This window comes from Neophocaena asiaeorientalis, unplaced genomic scaffold, assembly GCF_003031525.2.
Source record: "Neophocaena asiaeorientalis asiaeorientalis breed wild unplaced genomic scaffold, Neophocaena_asiaeorientalis_V1.1 scaffold86, whole genome shotgun sequence".
NCBI classification, from domain to species: Eukaryota; Metazoa; Chordata; class Mammalia; order Artiodactyla; family Phocoenidae; genus Neophocaena; species Neophocaena asiaeorientalis.
Genome location: NW_020175039.1, coordinates 569243 through 595831, shown reverse-complemented (window position 1 = coordinate 595831; position 26589 = coordinate 569243). Strand labels below are relative to the sequence as shown.

The 26589-nt window shown below is 35.7% G+C and overlaps 1 protein-coding gene across 2 annotated transcripts in view; it reads right to left on the bottom strand.

Annotated features, from left to right (window-relative positions):
- Window positions 1–26589, bottom strand: part of CUL3 (cullin 3) — a 74026-nt gene that overhangs the window by 29225 nt on the left and 18212 nt on the right. For both annotated transcript variants that reach the window (XM_024763189.1, XM_024763190.1), the window contains exons 2-5: window positions 21999–22112; window positions 6348–6508; window positions 5222–5336; window positions 2881–3109 (exon numbers count right to left, since the gene is read on the bottom strand). In XM_024763189.1, the coding sequence (XP_024618957.1) occupies window positions 2881–3109; window positions 5222–5336; window positions 6348–6508; window positions 21999–22112 (619 nt within the window). The remainder of the gene's footprint in view (window positions 1–2880; window positions 3110–5221; window positions 5337–6347; window positions 6509–21998; window positions 22113–26589) is intronic.

Sequence of the window (26589 nt, the reverse complement as noted above, 5' to 3'; positions counted from 1 at the left end):
CAATAATATATGTCCAAAATAATCTACACACAGCAAATCTGACAGTTTCTCACATTTGTTATAAATTACAACCAAGTTTCCCATGTTAAAAACAAATATTACAAACAATAATTTATGAACATATATACTACAGTAAACTTGGCATATCAAATACCTCATGACAAAATAGTTTCCAACTTTGTCTACTTTGTTCCTATGTTGTTACAGTTTTGCTTAGTCACATGTATATTTAACAGTATGTAAATTAATACAATTTCATTATATGTAATTCACTGTATATAAATAAATGTATGGCTTAGTGGAGAATGTGAAAGAGAAAATGAAAAATATGCATCATTCAAAAATTAAATATCATTATTTCTGTATATACTTCATAAAACAATAAAATGATACCATTCAAACTTAATTTCATAATGTTATCTGCATTTAATTATCAATCCAACTCATCCTCCATTCATGGTGGGAAAAAACTTTTTCACTTTCTGATTTATGAGATATTTGATTTCATAATGGTGAAGCTGTGTCTCTGACATATTCTTGACATACTGCTCATGAGCAGGGCCTAGCATAATTAAAGATACTCTGCAATTAGGTTTCTAGTGGAAAAGGAAAACTGAAGCCATGATTTTAAAATTTAATTTAGAATCACAGAAAGCTGCTTATTTGTGGAGAACATTAAGTACTAAATAGAAACTATGGTAAGTGGCTATTCTGATACTCCATTATTTATGCACTTATTAAGCACTTGCCATGTATTAGGTATACTTAATGCCTTTAATACAAGTCTCCATGCAGGTTACAGTTACTATAATTCAGGTATGCTCAACAACCTCCCCATCAAACATTTCCTAGCCTCTAATCTCCAAGCGCATTTCATCTCCCCTCCTCAATAATCCCCACCCAAGGTGACTAAGAAAGCATTAACTCAATAACTAAACAGTACATTAGAAAATTCAGGGCTTCCCTGGTGGCGCAGTGGTTAAGAATCCGCCTGCTAGTGCAGGGGACACCCTGGAGCCCTGGTTCGGGAAGATCCCACATGCCGTGGAGCAACTAAGGCCATGCGCCACAACTACTGAGCCCGCGTGCCTAGTGCCCGTGCTCCACAACAAGAGAAGCCACCGCAATGAGAAGCCCGCACACCGCAACGAAGAGTAGCCCCCGCTCGCCGCAACTGGAGAAAGCCTGCGCACAACAACAAAGACCCAACGCAGACAAAAATAAATAAATAAAAATTTTTTTAAAAAAAGGATAGATTCTCATTTTAAGTAAAGGAAAATGCTTTTCATAAAGTCCTATCTGCCAGGGATCACTATGATCAGGGTCATCAAACTATGGTCCATGGACCAACTACAGCCCGCTGCTTGTTTCTGTACACCTCACAAACTAAGAATGGTTTTCACATTTTTAAATGTTTGAAAAATAAAAATCAAAGTTTTATAGGAACACAGTCAAGTTTAATTCGTTTGTGTTATTGCCTATGCCTACGTTCTCACTATTACAGCAGAGATGAGTAGCTTACTGTCTGGCCCAAGCATCTAAAATATTTATTATCTGGCCTTTTACAAAAAAAGCTTGCCAATCCCTGACAGACCATAGGCATCCAGGAGTAGCTTATTTTAGAAAACATGACAAACATCTTTAAAAATCATTTTTGTTTTGCGTTTATAAAAAAGGTTTACCAGAAGGGTCTTTTAAGAAGTAACTTTCTCTAGTTTAATAAAAACAATACATTTACATACAACTTTTTAGGAACTTAGCACATATATAGAAATATAACCATTTGAAAACACAAGGCAAAGATTCCACTAGAGAAAGAATGGAACAACCTCTCTGCTTACCATCTTTGTTTTCCCTCCTCTTTTAAATTATTAACTTAAAAAAATTTTTTCCCATTCCCTACCTATGTCATGACCCAACAGGCAATATGCATTTATTTTATAAGAAATACATGGCTAAAATATTGCTAAGACTTCATCTAAGAGTACCAAATTTGTTTATTTTTAAGTACCATATCAGTGACTTATCCAGTCATAGTTTTAAAGAAAATCTTCAGAAATTGAGGAGGACAACATGACTATTCTTTACAATTTCTCCTAGGGTACTTGTTACAAAATAACATTTTAGGAAAATCAGGTAAATAGCCAAGAAGAGTAAATGTTACAGTTACCTCCAAAATGTTTACTTTTAAGCAATTCTCCTTTCTCCTCTTTCATTCTATAACAAGATATCCAATCTACTAATTTATCTAAATATGTCAACATGGAAGACACATATTTTTGCATTTTTGGTACCCTTACCACAACTCCCGAAGAAATGCTTACAAAAATTTTAAGATTGGAACTTCAGGTTGTAAAAGAATCACAAAAACTACAGGGGAGTGTGTGGGAAAGAAGAGTCTAACACCCTGGTATAGAAATATAAAGTACAGGAACAGGCAAGGATCATTGACCTTATAAATAATATTAACCTTCTTTTTTTAAAAGTTCTTTTATTTTCTCATTTTTTTTTTCTCCCCTTTGGTGCACCGTGTGGCTTGTGGGATCTTAGTTCCCCAACCAGGGATCGAACCTGTGCCCCCTGCAGTAGAAGTGCGGGGTCTTAACCACTGGACCGCCAGGGAAGTCCCTAAACTTACCTTTTGGGTTAAGAAAAACAAAAAGTGAGGAGACTTAAGATGAAAGAAGAAAAAAAGCCACTTGATTCACCAGGAATATCTAAAATCCTCATTAATATGTGTAAAGTAACAACAGTGATAAATTAATGACAAACACCACAACTTCTTGAAAATTGACATTCATAAACTACAATAGGAAAAAAAATACTGAGAACCTGGTAGAACTGTAAGAATTTAATTATTTTTCAACTGCTAACACTTACCTTCTGTTTTTCCATTTTTCAACATATGTACTAGCCCCGAATTCTCCATTTCTACTATAGTTTTCATGTGCTTGGAAATGAGTTCCCTCTCAACCACCTTTACAATTGGCTCTTCAGTTGATTTGTCAAGGCAGTGCATCACTCGTTCTATTTCTTCATTAATTCTAGCTTCTACTTTCTTTATATATACTGAAGCACTGTTTTCTGCTAAAAATTTCTGGCTTTCCATCTGCAAATAAGAAGCATGATTTTTTTTTTTAAATACACAGAAGCAAAATGTGCTTCTGCTTTTAACTGGGTTTCTACAGTTTCTCATAAACCAAACTAAATATCCCAAGCACTATTAACATTTTATATACTGTCTTATTATATATATTCATATAGTCCGAATTATACCCTTTAAAGCATTACTTACATAAGACTTAATTAATATATTATCCTTAAGCAGCGTTTTTCAGACTTTGCCAGTGTATTCCAAATAGCAGAAAAAGTAAGCACACGCCAGTGAAGATCAAAAGTATAGAATGAAGCATCTGACCCCAAGTGAGAGTGGGAAATTCTTCTTTGATTTGTTTTATTGTAAAATTATGCCTAAAAAGATTCATCATGTTTATCATACAGTTTTGCTGGCATATTGGTAGTTACTAAAGTCCTCCTGCCACCCCACTCCCGCTCTCAAAGGAATATATATAAAGTTTGAGAAATAGAGCTTTTGAGTTACTATTAATCTTGTCTTCTAACACCAGCCTTAGAGAAATTCCAGTAAATTTTAAATGTTGGCTCAACTGACTTCAATCTCCTAGTAAAATTAACAAATATACCTAAGAATTACATAAAAGATGTATTAATATAAATTATGTACAAAATTTAATAACATTTCCCATTCTCTTAATAAAAAGTAGTTTATACCAAATGTACAATGGATGGCTAGTGGGAAGCTGCCGCATAGCACAGGGAGCTCAGCTCGATGCTCTGTGACCACCTAGAGGGGTGGGATAGGGAGGGTGGGAGGGAGGCTCAAGAGGGAGGGGATATGGGGATATATGTATACATATAGCTGATTCACTTTGTTGTACAACAGAAACTAACACAACATTGTAAAGCAATTATACTCCAATAAAGATGTTAAAAAAAAAAGCAGTTTAAAATAATCAAGTTTCTAAGAATAAACATTAACACACCAAACAAAAATCTTGGTGAGACCGTCACTTCACTGTCAAAACTGTATTTTATATATACACACAGATATATCCATATGCCACTGTACCACACTTTGGGATCCTGACAATTAATCATCTACTGGTATTTCTATACTGCAATGAAGGTAATCAAAACAAATGCAAACGTCAAAAACGTTGCCAGAAATACCTAGAAGTAGTTGCTGTGTTACCAGAAAATAAAGCCTGTTTCCTACATTATAAAATTAATAGTTCATGAAGTATGGTCCAGGCTCACCAGTACAGGCCACACAAAGCTTTCTGATGGCTACAGGTTGATTTCTGAAAAGCGGCCTGGGGGTTATGCCAGTCCGAAGGACACCAAAACCCACCGAGTCTACTTCTATACTCATCCGATGGCTTCTACGAATGACGCACTGTAGAGCTATTGTAACGTTCTATTCATTTAGTTCTTTAAAAGGTTATTACTAAAGTTGACCAGTAAAGTCTACTTTAGCAACACTACAAAGCTCCTACTATAAATTGCTCAGATAGTTGAGGCTTTCAGGAAGAATGCCTGATTATCATGACCTTATAAATATTGTCTTATCATTTGTCATAGTACTCAGTAATTGTTATTATCATTTCATTACAAAATAGTACCGGTTTAGCTTTACTTTCAGCAACGTAGTTGATTCGGAGTTGTACATACTGCTGCAAATTTTTATCAACTGTAATTACTGACTTTTAATTTCTTAATCAACAGCTCTTAAGACATATATATGCCTTATGGGATCATGCATATATCTATATTTATTTTACTAGCAACTTATATTACCAAAAAGCCTGAACAGTGGAACTTCATTGGTGATGTACTGCCTGTGAATCTATGGTAAATAATTAGCAACATATAAATATAATAAAATTTAAGGTTATTTCTAAGTTTATATGTTTTATACATATAATTTTTAAAAAATCACGTAAGTCCAACCTCTTCGACTTATTTTCAGACAGTTCCTTCACTGGAATGTGAGACTGTGGGGTAGGTGTGCTGAAGGGTGTAATTTGCACCCTCTTCCCCAAAGGGCCTCAGTACAAAGAAGTCAAAATGCTTAAATTACTAACTATATTCGGTAATTTTAAGAACATCTTAAAAGAGTATTTATTTATATCTCACTGATTACCTGAAAAAACTCTGCAGACATTTCCAAAAAAGGAGCCTCAAAATCTTCTTCATAGACTGATCGTCCTTCGAGACCTAAAATCATTAACATCTGGCAAGCATTTCTTATTGCGCCTCTGTCAAAAGAAGTTAAACCACTTGATAATAAAAACACATTAAAGATTCATGTAAAAGATGCAGCAGAAGTAGCTAGAAAGACTTTCAGAGCAAGTTTTTTTAACCAAAGTGACCAATCTCCCATAAGCAACTAATTTATAACATAAGGATTTAGAGTAATTTTAATTGGAAAGCGTATCTTGACTGCACAGCTATTTATCTCAAGTTGTTCTCATGCTGTTGTAACTTAGGATTTTTCAAGAAAATATGTTTAAAATGACTAAATATTCCTGCGTATTTAAAAGCGCAAAAAGAATAAACAGCCTATCAGGAAGCAGGGAGGAGAGAGGGAGTCTACAGCACTTGACATGGGTACAACGCACAGTTACTCCTAGGCAATATAATTTTTTTGCACCAAATGGCTTTTGGGCAATCCTGACCAAGCACCAAAGCTGAAATAAAAAGAACTTTACAAGTCTTCCTCTAACAGCTGCTTTGAATACAAAGAAGCAAAGAAAGCAGGCTTGCATGTTTCAAGCCACTCTGGCTGCAGTGTCACAAAAATGGCACTGCAACAATGTTTGGGGGGTGGAATATGACTTAACAAAAGGGGTACAAGAGTTCTTAGTCATTTTAGACTATGTTCAACATTTTTTTCTTCAAAGACCTTAAAAATAAATCCTAGCCAAAAGCCCTTTTACAGAAGAAAAAAATATTATCAAATAGCAAAAAACAAAACAAAAAAACCAGCATAAAAAAAATACATAAAAAAATCAAAAAGACTAATAGCTGATTTGCTTTTTAAAAGTATATTCAATAAAAGCTTAGGATAGTTTCTTCTAAAAATAAATGTGTGCTTTTTAGTTACAATCTAGCTAACTTTGTTAACTGTGATATAAGGTTTTTGAGTATTTTCATAATATGCTGGACAATCAAACTTTAATTTACTTTAATAAAATTAAGACAGTGAATCGGTTCTCAAGATATAACCACTAAAAACCAAAAGCCAAAGAGTAAAAAGATTATTATACCGGTCTACAACTTCTCCTTTCCGCTCTCTGGCAATCATATCCAACAGCGTTTGTCGTAGGTGATCCCTAATACACCCGTAACGTACAACTTGATCTCGAAAAATAATTAATCCCAAATTGTAGACATTCTCCACATTATTTTGTTGTACGTACACACGGTCCTGCAGTTAAAACAAAATCATAATATAAACATCAGTACAACTCTTGCGAACATAAAAATAATCCTCTTGAGTTACAATAATAAAGGAAATAAAATTCCAAAAGTGGTCAATTTTGCAGGTGAGAAACACTTCAAGCAACATGGAATTTTCTATTACCTCCCAAGTTATATAAAAGTTATATATAGTAAGTCCTTACAATTTACAATTGCTACTGAAACAATGGCTATAGGCGGTTGCCCATTTACCCTAAGAAAAAGGGAGGAAAAAAGCAAGCACCCCACCCAGGGAGAGAGGCAAGTCAGCAGAAAGCAGAGGAGAAAGGTAGACAGCAAGGCAGGCAGAACTTCCTTTCTCCCAAAGCCATACCATGCACAAATATGGTTCTTATTTTCTTAAATACTGTACCTGAAGATCATATTCTTTAAGTAAAATTGAGAGCTGAATGAAATACAGATGCATGTGACCTAAGCTGATTGTTTACTGGTAAATGTTAAAAGGTTCTAATGCTTATAACAGAGCAGCATTCAGTATTACATAATTAAAACACCCCTAGCTACTGCCGTTTCAGATTATTTACCGGTAGTCATCTAACTTTCAAGTTCTTACCAACATGATTACTGGTGTCTCACTTAATAGAGTACAGATAATCCAGAATTATTGGCCATAAAAGTCATATTTTGTGAAATATTTTAAAATCCGTATTTACACCAAAATACAAAATAAAACTACTGTTCTTAATTCACAAAAGAATTAGTAACAGAATTCCTTTCTGTTCTTAACCAGGATCTCTCCGGGCTTTGGCGGGTCTGTGAACTTCTCAAAATTTTTAAATTATTGTGTGTTTGTTCATACGTAAGTATTTTGGAAAGAGTCCGTCCGTAGCTTTCACCAGATTCTTAAAGGCATTTGTAATCCAAAAACAGTAAGACTCACTGCAAACTGTGATCTCTGAACTTTTAAAGGAACACTGTTAATACAAGCAACACCAAATAGTATACAAGGTAAACATGAACAGAAGTTCTACCATATTAGTATTAAATGGTCTTGATCACCTTTCTAGCCAATTTTTACTAAATTCTCCATGAGTAGCACTCTCTTCACAGACACTATCCTCCAACTTTCATTCATCTCACACAATGGTACATACCTAATGGCTACAAGGAAAGCTGCTCTTTTATTAGCATTGTTGGTGCTCACTTTCTACATTTTATATCACATTTTTCAAATCCTGACAGCAACTTCAGTTAAGTTCAAAATTTTCATTGATGACTTCTTCAATAAATTCTTGAATTTCATACTTCTTTCCTCAAGATCTTAAATTCTGAGTTTTGCCCTGACCGCATCCCTCCTCCTTTCTGATGGCCTCACTGTTTTCTATGTACTGAAGTTACTCTTTACTCTCATGACCTTCAGCTCCAACACTCCCCACCCTCCACTACCATACTGATTCTGGCTTACTTTTCAGCATAAAACAAAACACATTCAATAAAAACTGGCATAAATCTAATAATTTACAAAGCAATGAGAAAATAATCACTCCAATTACTGAGTAAATTATTTATAAATTTGATTTTTACAATTTTGATTATAAATTTCTATGGTACAGATTCTGTACCAAATACAGAATCACTCTTACCCAATGCAATCAAAACCAGTAACTAGCTAGCTGATGTGGTAAAAGAGGAAAAATATTAAACACACACACACACACACACCACACCAGCACCTTAAACATTTTAATTTAAAACATATAAGCATTCACTGAGATAAAGACTTTTTCTTTGAACATGAGTCCTATGATTAGAAGTCAATGCTGTCTTTCTCACATATACCCATACATCATAAATATCTAGTCTGTCTACTTTCAGTCTCATTAAGATGGCTAATGACCAGAGACAACTGTGAAGCAATGTAAATGGCCTTCTAGATTTTTACAATTTCCACTCCAGTCTTTTAAATTACAAATTACCCAATATTTAGTGATTTGCCTTTGTCAAGTCTTTCCAAAACATTCAATCTAGTTTGCCAAATAACAAATTTTATTGTTTTTCGCATTTTTATTGACTTACACAATATAAAATGATGTAATAACAAGAAGTACAACTAGCATAAACAGGCCTGAAAACAAATACAACTGACTCTCAGTAAGCAAAGCTCAACTGACAAGAGCAAAACAGAGAAGATACACTGAAAAGTAGTGGAACAGCACTGAGAGAACTTTGTATCCATCAGGCTGTTTCACAGCTAGAACAGAAAGTACTGTTAATTCGGGCAGGTACTGTTAAGTTTCAACTGTACGATATGCCTCTGTGACATTCAGCACATCTTGTGGGGGATATATAACATCACATACATATGATATAAGCAAACTTAACATATGTCTACTAAGACACTAACCTCTTTCTTAGGAAACCAAATGTTCTCAATTTAAGCTAAGAGAAATGTCAAAGAACCAAGTCAGATTTTATTGTTTTTGGTGAAAGGCAAATACTTTTAAGAATTACAGAACAAAAGACACATGCTATGTAATCTTCAGAGTAAACTAAGAGTGTTAAAGTGAAAATTTTTTAACGTTTTCCCCTTTTGGCTTTATTGCAGTTATAGGCCGTAAAATGCACTCATTTTAAGAGCATGGTTCAATAATTTACAGTAAATTTCTATACTGTGTAGTCATTGCCACAATCCAGTTCTAGAATATACTTCCATCACTCAAAAAAAGAAAGAAATAGGAAAAAAGAAAAGAGATCCCCCCAGCCCTTCCACAGTCAATCTCCACTTCCAGCACCTCTGCTTTCTCTCTATATACATTTCCTTTCCTGGACATTTCATATAAGTGGAATCATAGAACATGTAATCTTTTGTGTCTGATTTTTCATCAAGCGTAAAGTTGCTAAGGTTCATTAATATAACATATATTAGTATTTCATTCCTTTTTTTGGGCTGAAGTATTCCATTGTACTGGTTATGCCACATTTAGCTTATCCATTTATCAGCTGATGGATATTTGGGGCTGCTTCCAGTCTACTATGAGTAATGTTGATATGAACACTTGGGTACAATCTTCTTGTTGGACGTATGCTTTCATTTCTCTTGGATGGATTTCTATGAGTAGAAGTACTATTGAGCTATATGAAAATTGCCAAATTGTTTGTTTTCTAAAGTGGACATGTCAGTTATAGAACTCTTCGTATTACCTCTGGCTCTACCATTAACTGGTGGTGTGACCCTGAGTAAGCCATTTACCCACTCCGGTCCTGGGTAACATAAAGGGCTGGTAAAGACAGTCTCTAAAACTCTGATTTCCTTTGAAGCTTAACTCTCTGATCAAAAATTAACGTATACTAGGGATCAAGACACGTTTCAATATTACTCCTTCCCTTTCTGTTATCAGTCTCCCCTGGCCTGGGTACTCTCTTCTCAATCCTAAACACAGTGATGCTATCACTACCAAAGCAGGTGAGTCTATAACCGTATTGGTGAGTCTATAACCGTATTGGCCTATAATATCTGCTATCTTAAGCCCTGTGGCAAAAAGACAGAAAGAGAGCCAGGTGCAGCTGATGAGTTCTTCAGGCGTAATGCATACAGGAGAGAACAATGTTTCAGACTAAAAGAAGCCAGGTATGATGGGAACACATGGTTGGAGCATTTGAGCAACGCATAGAAAATTTACATCCATGGAGGATGACTGGGGATAAGGGAAGTACAGATGTTGTAGGATAAAAGCCAAACTCTTGTCTTTTAATGTGAGACTGTCAAGGTGTATAATGATTATAATTAAATGACATAATATTAAGAAAAGCCGTTAACCCTGAAATATGATTATAGATACCAGAGAGCTAATAAATAGAGAAGGGAAAATCTGCAAACATGAGTACAGCTACTTAAATGAGTAATACCAAATAGTCATTTATATTGTCTGGTACATATGATTAATTACCATCAAGTAAAATAAAAGCTATACATACATACACCTGAGTGCTTACGTGTGCGTACATTAAACGAATGCAGGCACACATCCACAATAAACTTGTGATCTGCACATGATTATTAAGATATTTGCTGAATGAACATGCTAAATCTTCCGTTTACTATTTATCAGCACTATCAGAAGGAATTCAGCCTGTGGGTAGACAACAGCCTTTCATAATAGATTCTAACAGGAATCTCTCTTTGTTAAAAAATAAGTGGTTAATTTTATGTAATACAATATCAATTTAGCTCTAATCATTTAAATCACTGGAGGACTTTTTATTTTGTATACCTTTCTATGTGAATATTTAATGTGACCAAAAGGTAGTTTGTATGAGTCCAACATTAGTCATTTATCTATTGAAGAGAGCTCAGCAGACATAGAAAGCTGGTGGTTGCTTCTATTTGCCTTTTGAAAGCCAAAATACAGGCATTTTAAGTATAAAATGTTCTGAAAAAATCCATTTGAAAGCCTCACGTCTGGATCAAACATTAGATTTACTAAAGGGATGTGAGTTTCATAACTACAGAGATAAAATTACATTTAAAATCTCTGTTTATGGTTCCCTCTTGAGATGCTATTCCTAGACCAAGCAAATCTTTTCCCCTTAACTGATGGCTTCACCAAGACACCTAATCCACCAAGATACCTAAATATTTAACTAATATATGAGAGATCTAACTCAGCATGCAAAAGTATTCTTAGATGTGTCAAGACACACTATGCGAAAATATAGATTTTATGAAAGCTAAACCTGTGCAAAGTCAAGGAGTGACTGTGTAAGTGGGCTAAAAAGCTTCATGACTCAGGGAGTGGTATTTAAATAAAAATAAAACAACAAAAATTTGATAATGAACCTCAAAAAATAACTCTTACTACTTTATCCACAAGAAATGGTATGGGAAATATTTTTAACCAACAGTCACTGTATCACGAAAAAGCAAACTAGGATAAATGTGTACTGGGCATAGGAATCAATGATGCACCCAAGGAAAGGACAAAATTATAAGCTCTTTCAATATCACTCATATCTAATGTCTCATTTGAACAATGTTTTCTTGTAAGATTAAACAGGTATTTGGGAAGCAAATTCTAAAACTAACCTTTGGGTTACATTCAACTCTGAACACTCAGTACTACAAATATAAATACAATAGTCCTTTGTCTCAATTATTTTTTGAGGGAGCTTGTTATAAAATTTTTGCTTCAAATACCAGCAGTTCAGTACTTTTAATACCACCACTAACGAACTAAGGGCAGTTATGGATTAGTACTCATTTATCTACACTTCCCTGCTTGATCCCACTTATGACCAATGGTAGCTATTTATTTAGGCAAAGACCACTTTTTAAATTGAAGTGAATAGCTCTGAAAGTTGGTTTATCAAGCACACTGTCAAGGAGCTTAATTAAACTTAAATAATTCTTCTTTCACTTTCTTGTCCTCAAGGCAACAAGATCTATAACTGTTTTCGTTTATGTTTTTTTTAAAAAAAGAGACTAGAAAAGTGGCAAGAGCCCGCATGCTGCAACTATGACCCGGCACAACCAAATAAATAATTAAATAAATTTTTAAAAAATAAAAAAAATTTAAATAAAAGGGTAAATAAATAAATAAAAATAGAATTACCATATGATCTAGCAATTCTACCATCTAGGTTTATACTCAAAAGAGTCAAAAGAAGGGTCTTAAAGAAATATTCATACACCCATGTTCACAGCAGCATTATTCAAAACAGCCAAAGGGTGGAAACAAGCCAAGTGACCACTGACAGATGAATGGATAAGCAAATGTGGTATATCCATACAACTGAATATTATTCAGCCTGAAAAAGAAAGGCAATTTTTAAAATTGATGCAACATTGGTTTATAACATTACATACATTTCACGTGTACAACATTATATTATGACTTCTGTATACACTACAATGTGCTCACCACCAAATGTTTAGTTTCTGTCATCATACAGCCAACCCCCTTTACCCATCCTGCGCTGCCCCCATCCCCCTTTCCCTCTGGTAACCACTGATCTGTTAAGGAAGGGAATTCAGACTCAGGCTACAACATGGATGAAACGTGAGTTGCAAAAGGACAGATACTCTATGATTCCACTTACATGAGGTAGCTAGAGTGGTCTAATTCGTACAGAAAGTACAATGGTGGTGACCAGGGGGTGGGGAATGGGGAGTTATCATTTAAAGGGTATCGGGTTTTAGTTTTGCAAGATGAAAATTCTGGAAATGAATGGAGGTGATGGCTGTGCAACAGTATGAATGTACTTAACACCCTGAACTAACTGTACACTTTAAAATGATTAAGATAATAAATTTTATGTTATGTGTGTTTTACAACAATTAAAACAAACGAACAAATACTGTTTAAAAGCATCAAAGAGCACCAAAAGCAACCTGGACTTGCGGGACCCGGATTCTGGAGAAAAGACAAGTATACTGAGAGGAGCCCTACATTCGCCTTCACTCGTTCCCTTGGGTCATTTGTTGTATTTGGAGGACTGGAAAAAGAGGCCAAGCAGAAAGTCACAGGTGGGCTGGCTATCAAGCAGCTAAGACTTATGAGGCAAAAGTCTGAAGAAGAGAGAAATATAAAGAAGAGCCAGAAATTCTGCAAGCAATTTTCACTGAGATGTTTACTGACACATCACCTAAGCGTGGATGAGACACCAAAACACCAAATAGAAAGCAGCACTGGGAGACTAAAGAGCTGAACAGAGACTGCTGGCAGACTTGCAGCAGAGAGAAACAAAAGCTGGTATCTCAAGGCACAGTAACTGTGAAGAGCAAACCAGTAAACAACTCAGGCTTTTAACTGAGACCCCAGAAGGGGTTATTTCCTGTGCGTAAAAACATGCCCTGGAAAAAAAGGCAAACTGAAAATAGATCAACCTTAACAAAGCCTAAAAGCCAGCTTCAACAAGATGACGGTGATCTTTGATCCTATGAAGGAAAACATCATCATCCAGGGCCTCCACAATTTTTCATACACAATGTTGGAAAAATTACCAGGCCTGTCCCCGCACCAAAACAGAACAAGCACCCCAGGATCCAATGTCTAAAAACTAAGGGGGAAAAGCCTCAGGAAGTCAAAGTATTCTAAGACTCTGATACTATCCAGAAGTGGTTTAAAAAAAAAAAACTAATATAAGGTAAACTATAAGTCAAGGATCTATGTTGTAATCTCTAAGGTAATCCCTAAAATAATAATAGTAAAAGTATATATAAATAACAGCTAATGGGGGAAGGGGATAGGATAATAAAGCATACTTGATTCACCTAAAAGGAGGAAAGAAAGCTGAAAAAAAATCAAAAGAACAGATTAGACAAACAGGAAAAAAACAAAACAGTAGGATGGCAAAAATAAACCCAAATACATCAGTAATCACATTAAATGTAAATGAATTATATGCTTCAATTTAAAAACAAAGATTATCAGATAGGTTAAAAAGCATGTTGTTACATGGTACTTACAAGTGACACACCTTAAATATAAGGACACAAAAAGGTAGAAAGAAACGGATGAGATGAAGTTTGCCATGCAAACATTAATTGTAAGAAAGCTCATATAGTAACACTAGACAAAGTAGTCTTTAAGCAAGAAGTATTACTAGTGATAAAGAAAGATATTTCAGAAAAATAAAAAAGTCAATTCAATAGGAAGATAAAACCCTAAACTGATATTCACTTTGTAACAAAACCTCAAAATATATAAACTAAAAGAATAAACAAACAAATCAAATCTGAAGATTTTAATATTTCTTGGTAGTTGATAGAACAAGCAGACAAAAAGTTTAGTAAAGACGTGGAAGATCTGAACTTGATTAGTAAATCTGACTAACTGGTATGTTTACAACACTTTATCCAACAATTGCAGATTGAAAAACTGAAATTAAAAACTTCTCTTCAAAGATACCACTAAGAGAAAAGGCAAGCCCAGAATGGAAGACACTACCTCACAATACATATATTATTTGACAAAGAACATTTATCCAGAACATATAAAGAACTCTCACAAATTACTAAAAAAACAAACCCCAGAAAACCCACATTTTAAAAAAAAATGGGCAAAAAAAATGGTGTAGTTTAATTTATGTTATATATCAAGAAAAGTGTTTCTAAAAAAATTAGAAGAGGACTTTCAAATTAGTTTAAGGCTAATATCCTATTAAGTGGTTAGAATAATTGCTACACTATCTAGTATTTTTGTTTAGTTTCTAAGTGTTCTAATAATGATGGTTTTAAATAACTTCTGATGACAATTAGGTATCTAAGGCCTTAGAAAGTCACTTCTTCAATGAGAATTTTATTATCAAATTCAAAATAAAAAATGAGAAAAGAAACAATACTAAAGATTTCTAATATGTTTGATAGCTTATACCTGGATCATTGATAAAATCACTGTTCTTAAATTAGGCTTGGGAAACCAAGATTATCTGCCCAAATGGGATGTCCACATCATAAAACTGCCCAGTGATAGAAGAAACTGGAAAAAGGAACCCAGTTGTTTAGAATATAGTGTCTGATACATAATACACAGTCATTGTATACCTGCTGAATGAATGAATTTATCCACCTAAGCACAAAGGTGAATGAATGTTAGCTCAACTCTGTGTAAATAACTTATCATATATATATATGATATTACATAAAATTATCATACACACACACACGTGTATATATATGGGGAGCAGCCCCTTTATGGACAAAAGTTTCATTTCCTTTCCTACAGCAAGATATGACTGCACCACCACAGGGCCTACCTCTGGCTGAATTAATATTTGCCTCCCTAAACTCAGTCATAGATTGCTACATAATCACTGCACACACACAAAAACAGTTCACAGGGCATAGTAATCAAGGTGTTTATGGCTCTATTAATTTGTTTGAAAGAGGAGCTAAAATGGACGGCAAGGAAGAAATCCTAATTATCAAGCACAATACTCTTAACCTTTACAGTATTTACGATGTTGCCTAGTTTTATTTTACATAAAGGCCTAGTACCTGGCTTCTGACCTAACCATAAAAAGATGCCAAGGTATTATACTGTCAGTCACAAACGCAAACACTAGAGCACATATGGGGAACCTGTCTTGCACAGACCTTTCTTGCAAAAGCAGTAAGTAAATATATTGAACAAGAGTGAAGCTTAACAGTCCCAAAGCCACTTGATCCTATTTTCTTCTAAGATGTTATTTTGAAAACAGAGAAAGTACCAAGAAGACTCTTAAGCAACCTACCTATGTTCTTCCAGAATACAGCTATTTTCAAACTTTTCTCAATGTGCAATCTAGAATACAGTAAAGACGTATTTTTTTGGAACTAAAAGTATCAAAATCTACGAGAGAAAAAACAGACTCACAAATTCTGTCATCTCCATGTTCTCATCCTGTCTTCTGATCTCCAAGGACATACAAATCCTTGGTAGCTTCAGCAAACAGCTTACATTATTTCTCTCAACTCTACTCCTTGCCATCTATCACCTTTGGTAACTGCAACTTTCATAATAACGACCAATCTGACACACTCCTTACAGATGCCTAAATTTTCATCTCCCATCTTATCAGGATTCCCTTCACCCACATATTGATATGGACAAATCTTGAGACTCTTCATAGAAAACATCAGGTGTCCCTGGTATTACAGACCCTCTTTCCTCCCGCCTCTCCTCGGTTACACTTCAACTGCTCCGCATTCTAACTGGAGCTCCAGGTCTACTGATCCCTTACACCTAATACTTCTGTTTCCTGGGACCTTGTGATTCACTTGCCTGCTTATTAAACAGCACAGATCCACGATCAACAATTTTAACAATGCTACTATCTTAGAATTCTTCCCCATACCGAATAAGCCAAATTGTATCAGTAGGTTTTCCTTAGTTTTTGAATATTCTTCTCTGAGACTGCTTAAGTAACTCCGAAAAAAGTATAAATGCTGCTGACTGCCTCCACTATACAAAATTTGTGCCAGCTTACCCTAAATTATCTCCTCACAATTACAGATGATCCACTTAGTTATTTATAGATAGTTGACCCCAGCACAGGGGATATTCCAAACTTCCTCCATGCGTTAGTTTCCTACCACTGCTGAAGAAATTACCACAACTTTAGTACCTTACTTATTCTCTAACAGTTCTACAGTTGAGAAGACTGAAAACAGTTTCACTAGGATAAATCAAGATGTCGACAGGGCTGGTTCTTTCTGGAGGCTCTGAGGGGGAAATCCACTTCCTTGTCTTTTTCAGCTTCCAGTAGCCACCTGTTATTCCCTGGCTATAGCCCCTTTTCCATCTTCAAAGCATTATCACTCCAATCTCTGTCTCTGTCATCATACTGACTTCTCTCACTCTGACCCTCCTGCAACCCTCTTATAAAGACCCTGCACTTCTACTGGGCCCACCAGGATAACCTAGGAAAACATCTCATGATCCTCAACCTAATCACACCTGCAAAGTTCCTTCTGCCATATAAGGTAACAATCCCTAGGTTCCAGAGGTTAGTCATGGGCATATCTGGGGGTCCATTACTCAGTCTACCACACTCCTCAACACCTAACATGCTTCTGTCACCCGTAACTGATGGTCCCACCTTCTACTTTATTAAGGAGACCAAGAGCATCAGAAGAGTTCCTCAGCTTCTTTCCTCTTCACAAAGTTGTTGCTACATTCCACTTCACCTCTTCACCCACCATCCTTGATGACTTCCCATATAGCTCAAAGAAGCAGTGATCCTTCTTTCCTGGGTCAACTCTCCACCCCAGGACTTTGAATTTATAGCCTCTAGTCTTTAAGGATAACCTGCAATAGTACTATACCTTTGTTATTTGTGAAAATGACTGGGAATATAGATAAACTCAAGTAAAAACATGAAAATATCTTTGAAAATAACCAGAGTTTTATGCAGAAAATTCCTCTATTAACCTTCTATTAGCCTACATATCACAATAGTAAATGCTTTCCTATATCTTTTGACATTAATTCTAATTGCTCAAAAGTAACCTACAGAATACCATCCATAAATTTAACTCTCCCTTGATATTGTATTCATTTTATAGTTTAAGCGGGGGAGGGAAATGAACTGAATATAAATATACCTGTGGATTATTTTGATAATTAAAGCGATTATATAACCTGTAACACATTTTCTCCATAAAATAATCAGATCTTTCCCCAATCATTTATCTTTTAAACAATTAAAAAATTGAAAAGGAAACTTATACTAAGTAGGCTCAAACCAATCTTATAAGTTTAACATGTTAACTTTTCTTAAAGAAGAGAATGAATTAAAAATAAGAAACAAAGCAGAGATTACAAACTCCAGGGCCTTCAGGGGCAAAATACATAATGCAAGTCTCAAATGTTAGAAAGGGGTATAGATCACATGTTCCATCTAGAGACATGTACACTTTTCTTTCTGGAACGCTGAACCTGCCAACAACAAAGTGAGTGGGGACAAATTGTGACCAACGGCTGCCTCCACGTAACCTGTGACTGATTCCATCTCCACTTTCAAGAGTCAGTGTGTCCCATGCTATCTATATACACTGAGGCTCACGCAGGGCATTTTAGATACAGACACCTCCTTGTCAGAGAAAAAGTCAGCTAGCTGAGTAGGAGGGAGGTGGGAAGACAGTGTAGCATCTTCTCTCCTCCCTCTGAGCCTGAGATCTAAAGTCCCAACAGTTAGAGCCGGAATTCATAGTAAGGAGAAATCTGTCTAGAAACCTGCACAACTCAGGTGTATGTCTTATCTAGCAGGTAAAGTGATCTGATAAGTCTGATTGAGGGTAAAAATCTTCACAGAAAATAACATAGATGTCAACAGAAAAATTTTTTTGATCTTTGGAAAAGATCATTTATTTATCTTGACTGAAGTACTGGTTACAAAGGAGCATACATGTGTCAAAAATAACTTTATATACTTCAGTTTTGCACGTTTCAATGTATATAAATTTTACCTTAATTTTTAAAAGCACTTATTTAACTAAGCCCAGAATACTACACATAAAAAGGAAAAATAAAGAGAATGAAGGATGAAAGAAGTCTACCTTATAGAACATGAACCTTATAGAACCTTATCAACACTTAAATTTCTTTCTGCATCTATAATTGCATATTTTAATAAGCATTTTGAAAAAAAGCATGATATATTTTTAAAAATGTGTATATTAATTCAAAGATGTATGTGAATGCCTTGTTTGTGCAGGGAGTTGTGCTAGGTGTTGGAGACACAGTGGTGACACAGACATCCCCCCCAATAAAGTTCAGTCTAGTGAGGAAACGAGGCACTAAACAGTTGTTAATAATGATAAATGCTACAAAAGGAGTACCGAATACAGTGAGAGCAGCTGGTGCCAGTGTGCAGTACACAGCATGAGTCAGGGAAAGCTTACCAGAAATTTAAGCTAAGACTTGAAGGATAAGGAGGAAAAAAAATCACATAAAGGGAGGAAACATTCTGGAAACATATCCAGACAGAAGACGTGTGAAAATCCCGAGATGAGAGAGAAGGACTTCAGCAGGGCAGTAACATAATCATGTGCTTTACAGTAATAATTCTAGAGCAATATGAAAAAGAGAATAGAGAGGAGCACAGTGAATGCTATATGACTTGTTACTAAGAAATGAAGGTGCTTTGGTCTTAGGTACTAGATATGAAAACAGAGAAATTTCAGGTTCTAGAAATACATGATGTAGGGAGAGAGGGAGAAGAAACTAACAAGAATAATTCCCAGTTTTCTGTCACGATCAGATGGAATGACACTGATTATGAGCTCATTTGGAAACGCGAAGTTTGAAGTACCTCTCAGACAATGAAGGGAGCCACCAACTAGATAAATGAATTTACGAGTCTGAAGTTCAGAGAATGAGGCTGGAGACATAATGGGGGAATCACCTGAACAGAGGCACAACAGAGAGCTAAGGTAAGCAAATAACAGGTACCAGGAGAAGGAAGCCTAGGACTAAGCCCCAAGAATGCCACCCTTTTAAAGGGCAGAGGAGAAGGAAGAGTGACTGAGAAGAAACAGAAAGGCAGGAGGCACACCAAGGGAGTGTCTGGTCACAGAAATTAAGAACCCAACGTGTTAGAAGACGAAAAGGTAGTCAACTGTGCCAATGCTGCTGGAAAAGTCAAGGAGCATGAGGATTAGCAGTGAGCTGTGCTGTCAGAGATGCGCAGGCGCGGTGATCCTAGTAAGAGCGAGAATGAATAGAAGAGTTGAGATAGAAGCGTGACTAAAACATATTCAAAATGAATAAAAGATGAGAAAGAAGAGATAGCAAGTGTCAACATTTCCTATGAGACATTTAGCTGTGCATGGCAATGAGAGACCCTGGGAAGCAGTGCAGGGGTCCAACCGAAAATGTAGTGGGATTTTATTTTGAGGATGCCAGTGACCTGAATGTGTCTAATGCTGATGAGTAAGACCAGTAAAAAGGCAGAACCTGAAAATAATTCTGTTTTTTGACAAAGCAGAAAGAAATGAGATTCTTAGCACAAGTGAAGAAATGGCATTTGATAGGTAAGGAAACACTGCCCTCCATTAAAATGGGAGGGAAAAAGAGAAACACAAAAGGGAAGAAAATATAGGGAAACCTGTAGATTCAGAGGCAAGAGATGAACCCAGCTCCCACCTGATGCTTTCTCCTTCTCTCTGAGAGGCAGAGGGCAAGACTGTTTATTAAGAGTAAGGGGACCAGCAGGATAGCTGGAGGTTTGAAGAGAAATAACTCTTTCAAAGTGGTGGAATGAGCTGAATAGAGAAAGAGTGAGACTACTGAGCAGTGTGGAGGGCTGACTAGAGGTTTGTGAAAATGCCACAAATAGTGGCACTGAGCTACCCTGTGTGAGGTTTCCCAAGTGGGGTTTCTATCAGCAGAAGCCCAGGAAAGGCAAGTTGCTGGGTTTTATCTAGGGTTGTGGTACTACCAGCTGGGTTTGATGAAAAGATGATGGGAAATATTAATACTAGTTAATTTTTACTGAGCACATTACTACAGTCCAGGCCATACAGGTGCTTCATATGAAAGGTTCCTTTAAGCCTCATGGCCACTCTACCCAATTAGCACAATATTATTTTCATTTTATAAATGAGGAAGCTGAGGAATGATAATTAGTTCCTTGACTATGGTCACATAACAGCCAGGATTCAAGGTCTGAGATTTCATTTTGGCCCCCAACCAACAAAAAAAGTGGTATGTGTGTGTGCTGAAATAAAACAGAAATTTAAAAAATAGCATGGTATAAAAAGTATATAATTTTAAAATACTCCTTTTATCAACAGAGTAATGGACCATGAAATCACAAGTAATTTTCTATCTCAGTGTTTGTGTTGGAATTTAAAGACTCACCAAATCCAAAACTTAAAGAGGACAGCAGTAAGTTAACTTATTTCACATTTAAATCCCAGACATTATATGTTTTCACATGCTATCACATTTACCTCAAAATGTCAACATAAAATGAATCTATACCCTGAAGAGGAAAATGAGGTTCAGAAAGGCTAAATAACTTGTTAAACGTTTTATCAAAACCCTGAAAAATGAAGTAGCTTCTCCTTGACCCTCTTGCCACTAAGTCCTATAAAACCTGGGCTAATAGGCCTGACTGAATTCACTCAGCGGAACAAAAAACTTTACAGCTGTTTGCTCTCATTGGAAATTCTTTCCAAACACTGCTTTATTCTACCAAGTAAAAGAAACCAGGACATGCTCTCACCATTACACTAATAATCAAAACTAAAGAAACTGAAAATAAAAATTCGAAAAGCAGAGAGTAAAATCTGAAGTAAGTTACTGGGCTTGATGATTTTGCAGACACAATAATTAAGCTTGATGAATCTTAATAATCATTCTAAAGTTAAAAAAACCGGAGCGTTTAATCTCCTTGAAAGCTATTAAACAGCCTACCTCAGGTCCATGTTTTCCAAATTGTTTTAATGAACAAGATATTTTTCTTGAATGATAATAAAACAGTAATACTAGGTGAAAAAGGCAATACATATCTGAAGAATTTATATATACACTGCAAGGACTTACAGTCCTTCTAAGACTGGGAGAGATTTATTATTAGGAGTGGTAGATGGCAGCTATTACAAAAATATTTGTATTAATATGACATCCCCTGTAACTGAGAATATAAGGACATTAGGGTTTAAAAACTTGCAAGAGAATAAATATTTCATCTCTCATGTTGTCACTCAATCACCCTTACTCAAGAAGAGACAGACTTTTCAGTATTTCACATATTGAAGCATAAGTGCTAGATATTTAGAAAAATATTAAATCTTTCCCTTTCAGTTTTCCATTCTAATCATTAAGTTTAGGAGCAACTAAGATTTTACTCATATAAGCTAAGGTTGGCCCTTAAGGAAATAGTATTTAAAAAAAAAAAATAAAAGAAAAAAGCTTTCCACACTGAGTTGTACCATCCAAATAAATGTGACAGAAAAAAGACAGTGTTTTGAAATGCTTAACTTAAAGGAAAAACAACAAAGCTCTACTTACCATATACATTAGTATGTCTCTAATCATCACCATAGCTGTCTGATGATCGTTCCAAGCTTGATTTAGTGTTTGAAGAAAGTTGTTATTCAATGAATTAAGTACATCTTCTCGCACCTATTAACAGAAAACTTCATTAGTTTCTTTATACACAAGCACGCGCGCACTCATATGTATACATGCACATATCTGTTCAACAAAACAATGAAGTGGAATCTTCGATTTTAGAACAAAGAAACATGTTACAGACCAGTAGAAATATTTTAAGCTATAATACAACCTATATACAGATAACTAACAAATGTGTTTTGTATAGTCCAGACCCTTCTCTTGACCTCCAGATTCATAAAGCAACCTCTTGGGCATTTCTCAACCCGCCAATGACTTAACCTCACTGTCAGCATAAAATCCTAAATACTTGATAAAGGAACCACAAAGGCCCCACAGAACTGGCCCCAGGCTATTGCTCCAATTAAATTTCCTACTACGCTTCCCCTCCCCCATCTTTGAAGAATGGTCGAAAACACCGATTTTGCAGTCAAACTACCTGGGCTTGAATCCCAGCTCGCCGACTAGCTGTGCAACCTTGGGTAAAGTATTTAATCCCTGTGCTTCAGTTTCCTCAAATCTGAAATAGTATCCATTTTATAGGATGGTTTTAAGGACTGAATTACCACTAGTAATACAGGTAGAACAGTGTCTGGCACTCAGTAAACACTCAGTGAGCATAAACCATTAACTTAATGCACTACAGCTACCATGGAGCTGCATACAGCAAATGTGCTCTGCCATCTCCTCTGTGCTGGTTCACATACCTCACTCTCTGCCTTTTTTTCTGCACAAGTTTCACCTCCACAAAAAGGTCTTCCCTGACATCCTATTTCAATAACATCTATCTCTATTCCTTTACCCTACACTTTATTTTTCCTCAAGTACTCATCACTAATTACTAGTATATTACATATTTGTTTATTATTTCTCCTACTAAAATGTAAGCTCCACAGTAGCAGGGAGTCTTGTCTTTTCCATGTGTACCTTCCGCATCTAGAACAGTGCCTGGCATATAAAAGACCCTTTATTTCATCCCCACACTCCAATACCATGATCCATGTCCAACAAGGTAAGCTCTTTCAGGATATCTGCCTTTGCACATAAAGTTCCTTTCAGTCTGAAATGCCTTCCTAATGCAATCCTGATAAGAATTCAGGAATTTCACAGTCCACAAGCATACTGACACCTTCTCCAATATGAGGTTACTGACCACTACTTCTTCCTGCTACGCTATCAGTCCAACTGAAAGATTATTTGACCAGGAAATAGAACCTAGACTCTGGTTCTAGCTTTGTCATGAAAAAGTAGTGTGTCTGTCCTCCAAGTTCCTACAACACTTTGGGACTATACTGCCAACCTATGCAGTTATTCAAATCCAATCAATCCTCCATGGTCTAGCTCAACTCTCAATAACTCCAGCTTAAAGAGACATCTTCTATCTCTAAACATTCTTTACCATAGAAAATCTGCAGTAGTGGTTCAACTTTTTCAGGTTGGGGAGAATCTGAAGTCATGATGTTCTCTGAGAAACAAATTATTTAATATGTGTGTTGAGATATATAGACACCTGTAAACCCAAATTATACATACATGTAAATAAAATGTCACTGTGTATTAGAACTAGAATAAAGTGGTTCGAAGTGCCAAAGATTAAAAAAAAAAATACACAAAACACATTACTCTCAACCCACGGGAGAGTAAGCTGAAGTTGTGAAAACTATGTATTTTCTTATTTATAGAGGAAAAGAAGTCAGTGAGAGATTTTAGTGATGGGACAATAAATCTATTCTACTAAGCATACGGTATGAAAACCACTAGCCTATACCACATAATTCAGAATTTTATTACATAATCTTTTGTTCACAGACTCAGCTCCTTGACTTCAAATATATCACCCAGAGATTACTCCATAAATATGCTGACTACATCAAAAGTGATAAACATCCATGTCAGTTAGTTGACAGTACTGTGTTAAACAAACACTTTCATGCAAAGTGGTAATATACCAATTATTTCAACTCATTAAGTCTACCACTCATCATATGCAAGTTCCAAAGGTAGCTAACGCTAAAAACAAAAACACAGCAAGTTGAAAATGTACCTATTTACAAAATTCTTCAACCTTCATATTCTTTCACTGAACCACTAAACTTTGAGTAGCAATTAAATCAAAATCATGACACTACTAGAGAAACTGTACTACATAACAAAAATTAAATTATATATTCCAAACACCATAATATCTAGGAATTAATTATTTGTAAGGACTTAAGTGAACTTCTACATACCCTCTTTGTTATAAAATCAAGTTATATGTTAACTGTATTAAAGTCACCCTGATTTTGGAATGCAAGAATATGCTTGGTATATTTGTTGGATAAATGAAAAATTTACCAATTAAATTTTAAAAGTTATAAAATAAGGCATATTTTCTAAAATCAATGATTTATACACTAAAACACAGCAACAAGTATAAGATACCTGCCTTTCAACAAAATTAAAATGCGATCAACTAGCACAATGTGTCATAAATGATAAAACTGCTTTATTTGCATTATACTTCAAAAAATTATGCTGACAAATCAGTAACAGTGAATTTTACTTAGCAGAAAATAAGCTGCTATAAACTGTTAATTTTGTTATATTTATTTTTGAAAGATTACACACACGGACAGGACTAAAAGATGAAAGATAAATACCCTTAGGCACACTTGCTGCAACTATCTCTTATTCAGATCACTTTATGAGCAAAAAACTATTCCTCTAAAACTGCCCCAGAAAAATATCTTCATACTCTGATACATGAAAAGTGAATGCATATTTGTTCAAACATATACAACAAAATGGTAGGAATGAGGTGAAAATTCAATCTTTATGAAGATCAAAACAGGCTTTTCAAAAGAAGATTAAGTTGGCATATAAAGCAAAATACACATAAAGTGAAAAAAAGATTTAACCTTTATTTTACAAATTATTAACATAACAATACAGAAAACTTGAAATAGAAAGTGGGAACTGTGTGTTGTAACATGATTAATCTTTGCACCAGCAAAGGCAACCCAGATGTAGAGGTGGTACCAGAACCAAATGGACCTGCAGATCAAGTATGACCAGCATCATTACTTCAGAAAATCTACATGAAGATTACCCAGATAAAGAACTGGAATTTGAAGAGTGAAACGATGAAGAACCATGGAAGTTGAGAGCAGGATGGACCAGCTGTGACAAAGAGGATAAACGAGTAGCTGAAAACTGATGGCTATGCAAGACATCTAGCCTTGCAAAGGAGAAAGCAAGACACAGTAATTTAAAACAGTAGATCACAAACTTGGCAAAGAAATAGAATCCCATGGAGACCAATAGATTTCAATCAAGAGAATGAGAAGACACAGAATGGGAGAAAATATTAACAAAAGACACACACATCTGAAAAAGGACTGTTATCCAAAATACACAAAGAATTCATAAAACTCGACAATAAGAAAACAAACAACCCAATTTTAAAAACTGGCAAAAGACCCGGACACCTCACCAAAATGATATCCAGATGGCAAATAAGCATATAAAATGATGTTCAACATCTGACCAGTAAGGAACTGCAAATTAAAATAACAATGGGATACCACTACACTTCTATTAGAATGGCCAAAACCCAAAACGACATCACCAAATCTGGTGAGGATGCAGAGCGAGAGGCACTCTCAATCAGTGTTGGTAGGAATGCAAAATGGTAACTGTCACTTTGGAAGAGAGTTTGGCAGCTTCTTACAAAACCGGACATACTCTTACTATATGATACAGAAAATTATGCACCCTGGAATAAATACCAAAGGAGCTGACAACTTATGTCCACATAAAACCCCCCACACTGATGTTTACAGCAGCTTTATTCATAACTGCCAAAACTTAGAAGCAACCAAGATGTCCCTCAGTAGCTGAATAAATAAACTGTGGTACATCCAGACAATGGAGTATCATTCAGCACTAGAAAGAAATAAGCTATCAAGCCATGAAAAGACACACAGGAACCTTAAGTACATATTACGAAGTGAAAGAAGACAATCTGAAAAGGCTACGTACCATATGATTCCAACCATATGACATTCTTGAAAAGGAAAAACTAAAGAAACTGTAAAAAAGATCAGTGGGTGCTAGGGATTAGGGTGGAACAGAAATGAACAGGCAGAGCGCAGGATTTTTACGGCAGTGAAAATATTCTGTATGGTACTATAATAGTATTTCATTACACATTTGTCAAAATGCATAGGATAAACACCACCAAGAATGACCCTCTAGGGCTTCCCTGGTGGGGCAGTGGTTGAGAGTCCGCCTGCCAATGCAGGGGACATGGGTTCGTGCCCTGGTCCGGGAAGATCCCACATCCCGCGGAGCGGCTGGGCCTGTGAGCCATGGCCACTGAGCCTGCGCGTCCGGAGCCTGTGCTCCGCAATGGGAGAGGCCACAACGAGAGGCCCGCATACCACGCAAAAAAAAAAAAAAAAAAAAAAAAAAAAAAAAAAAAACCCAACAATGAAAAATATGG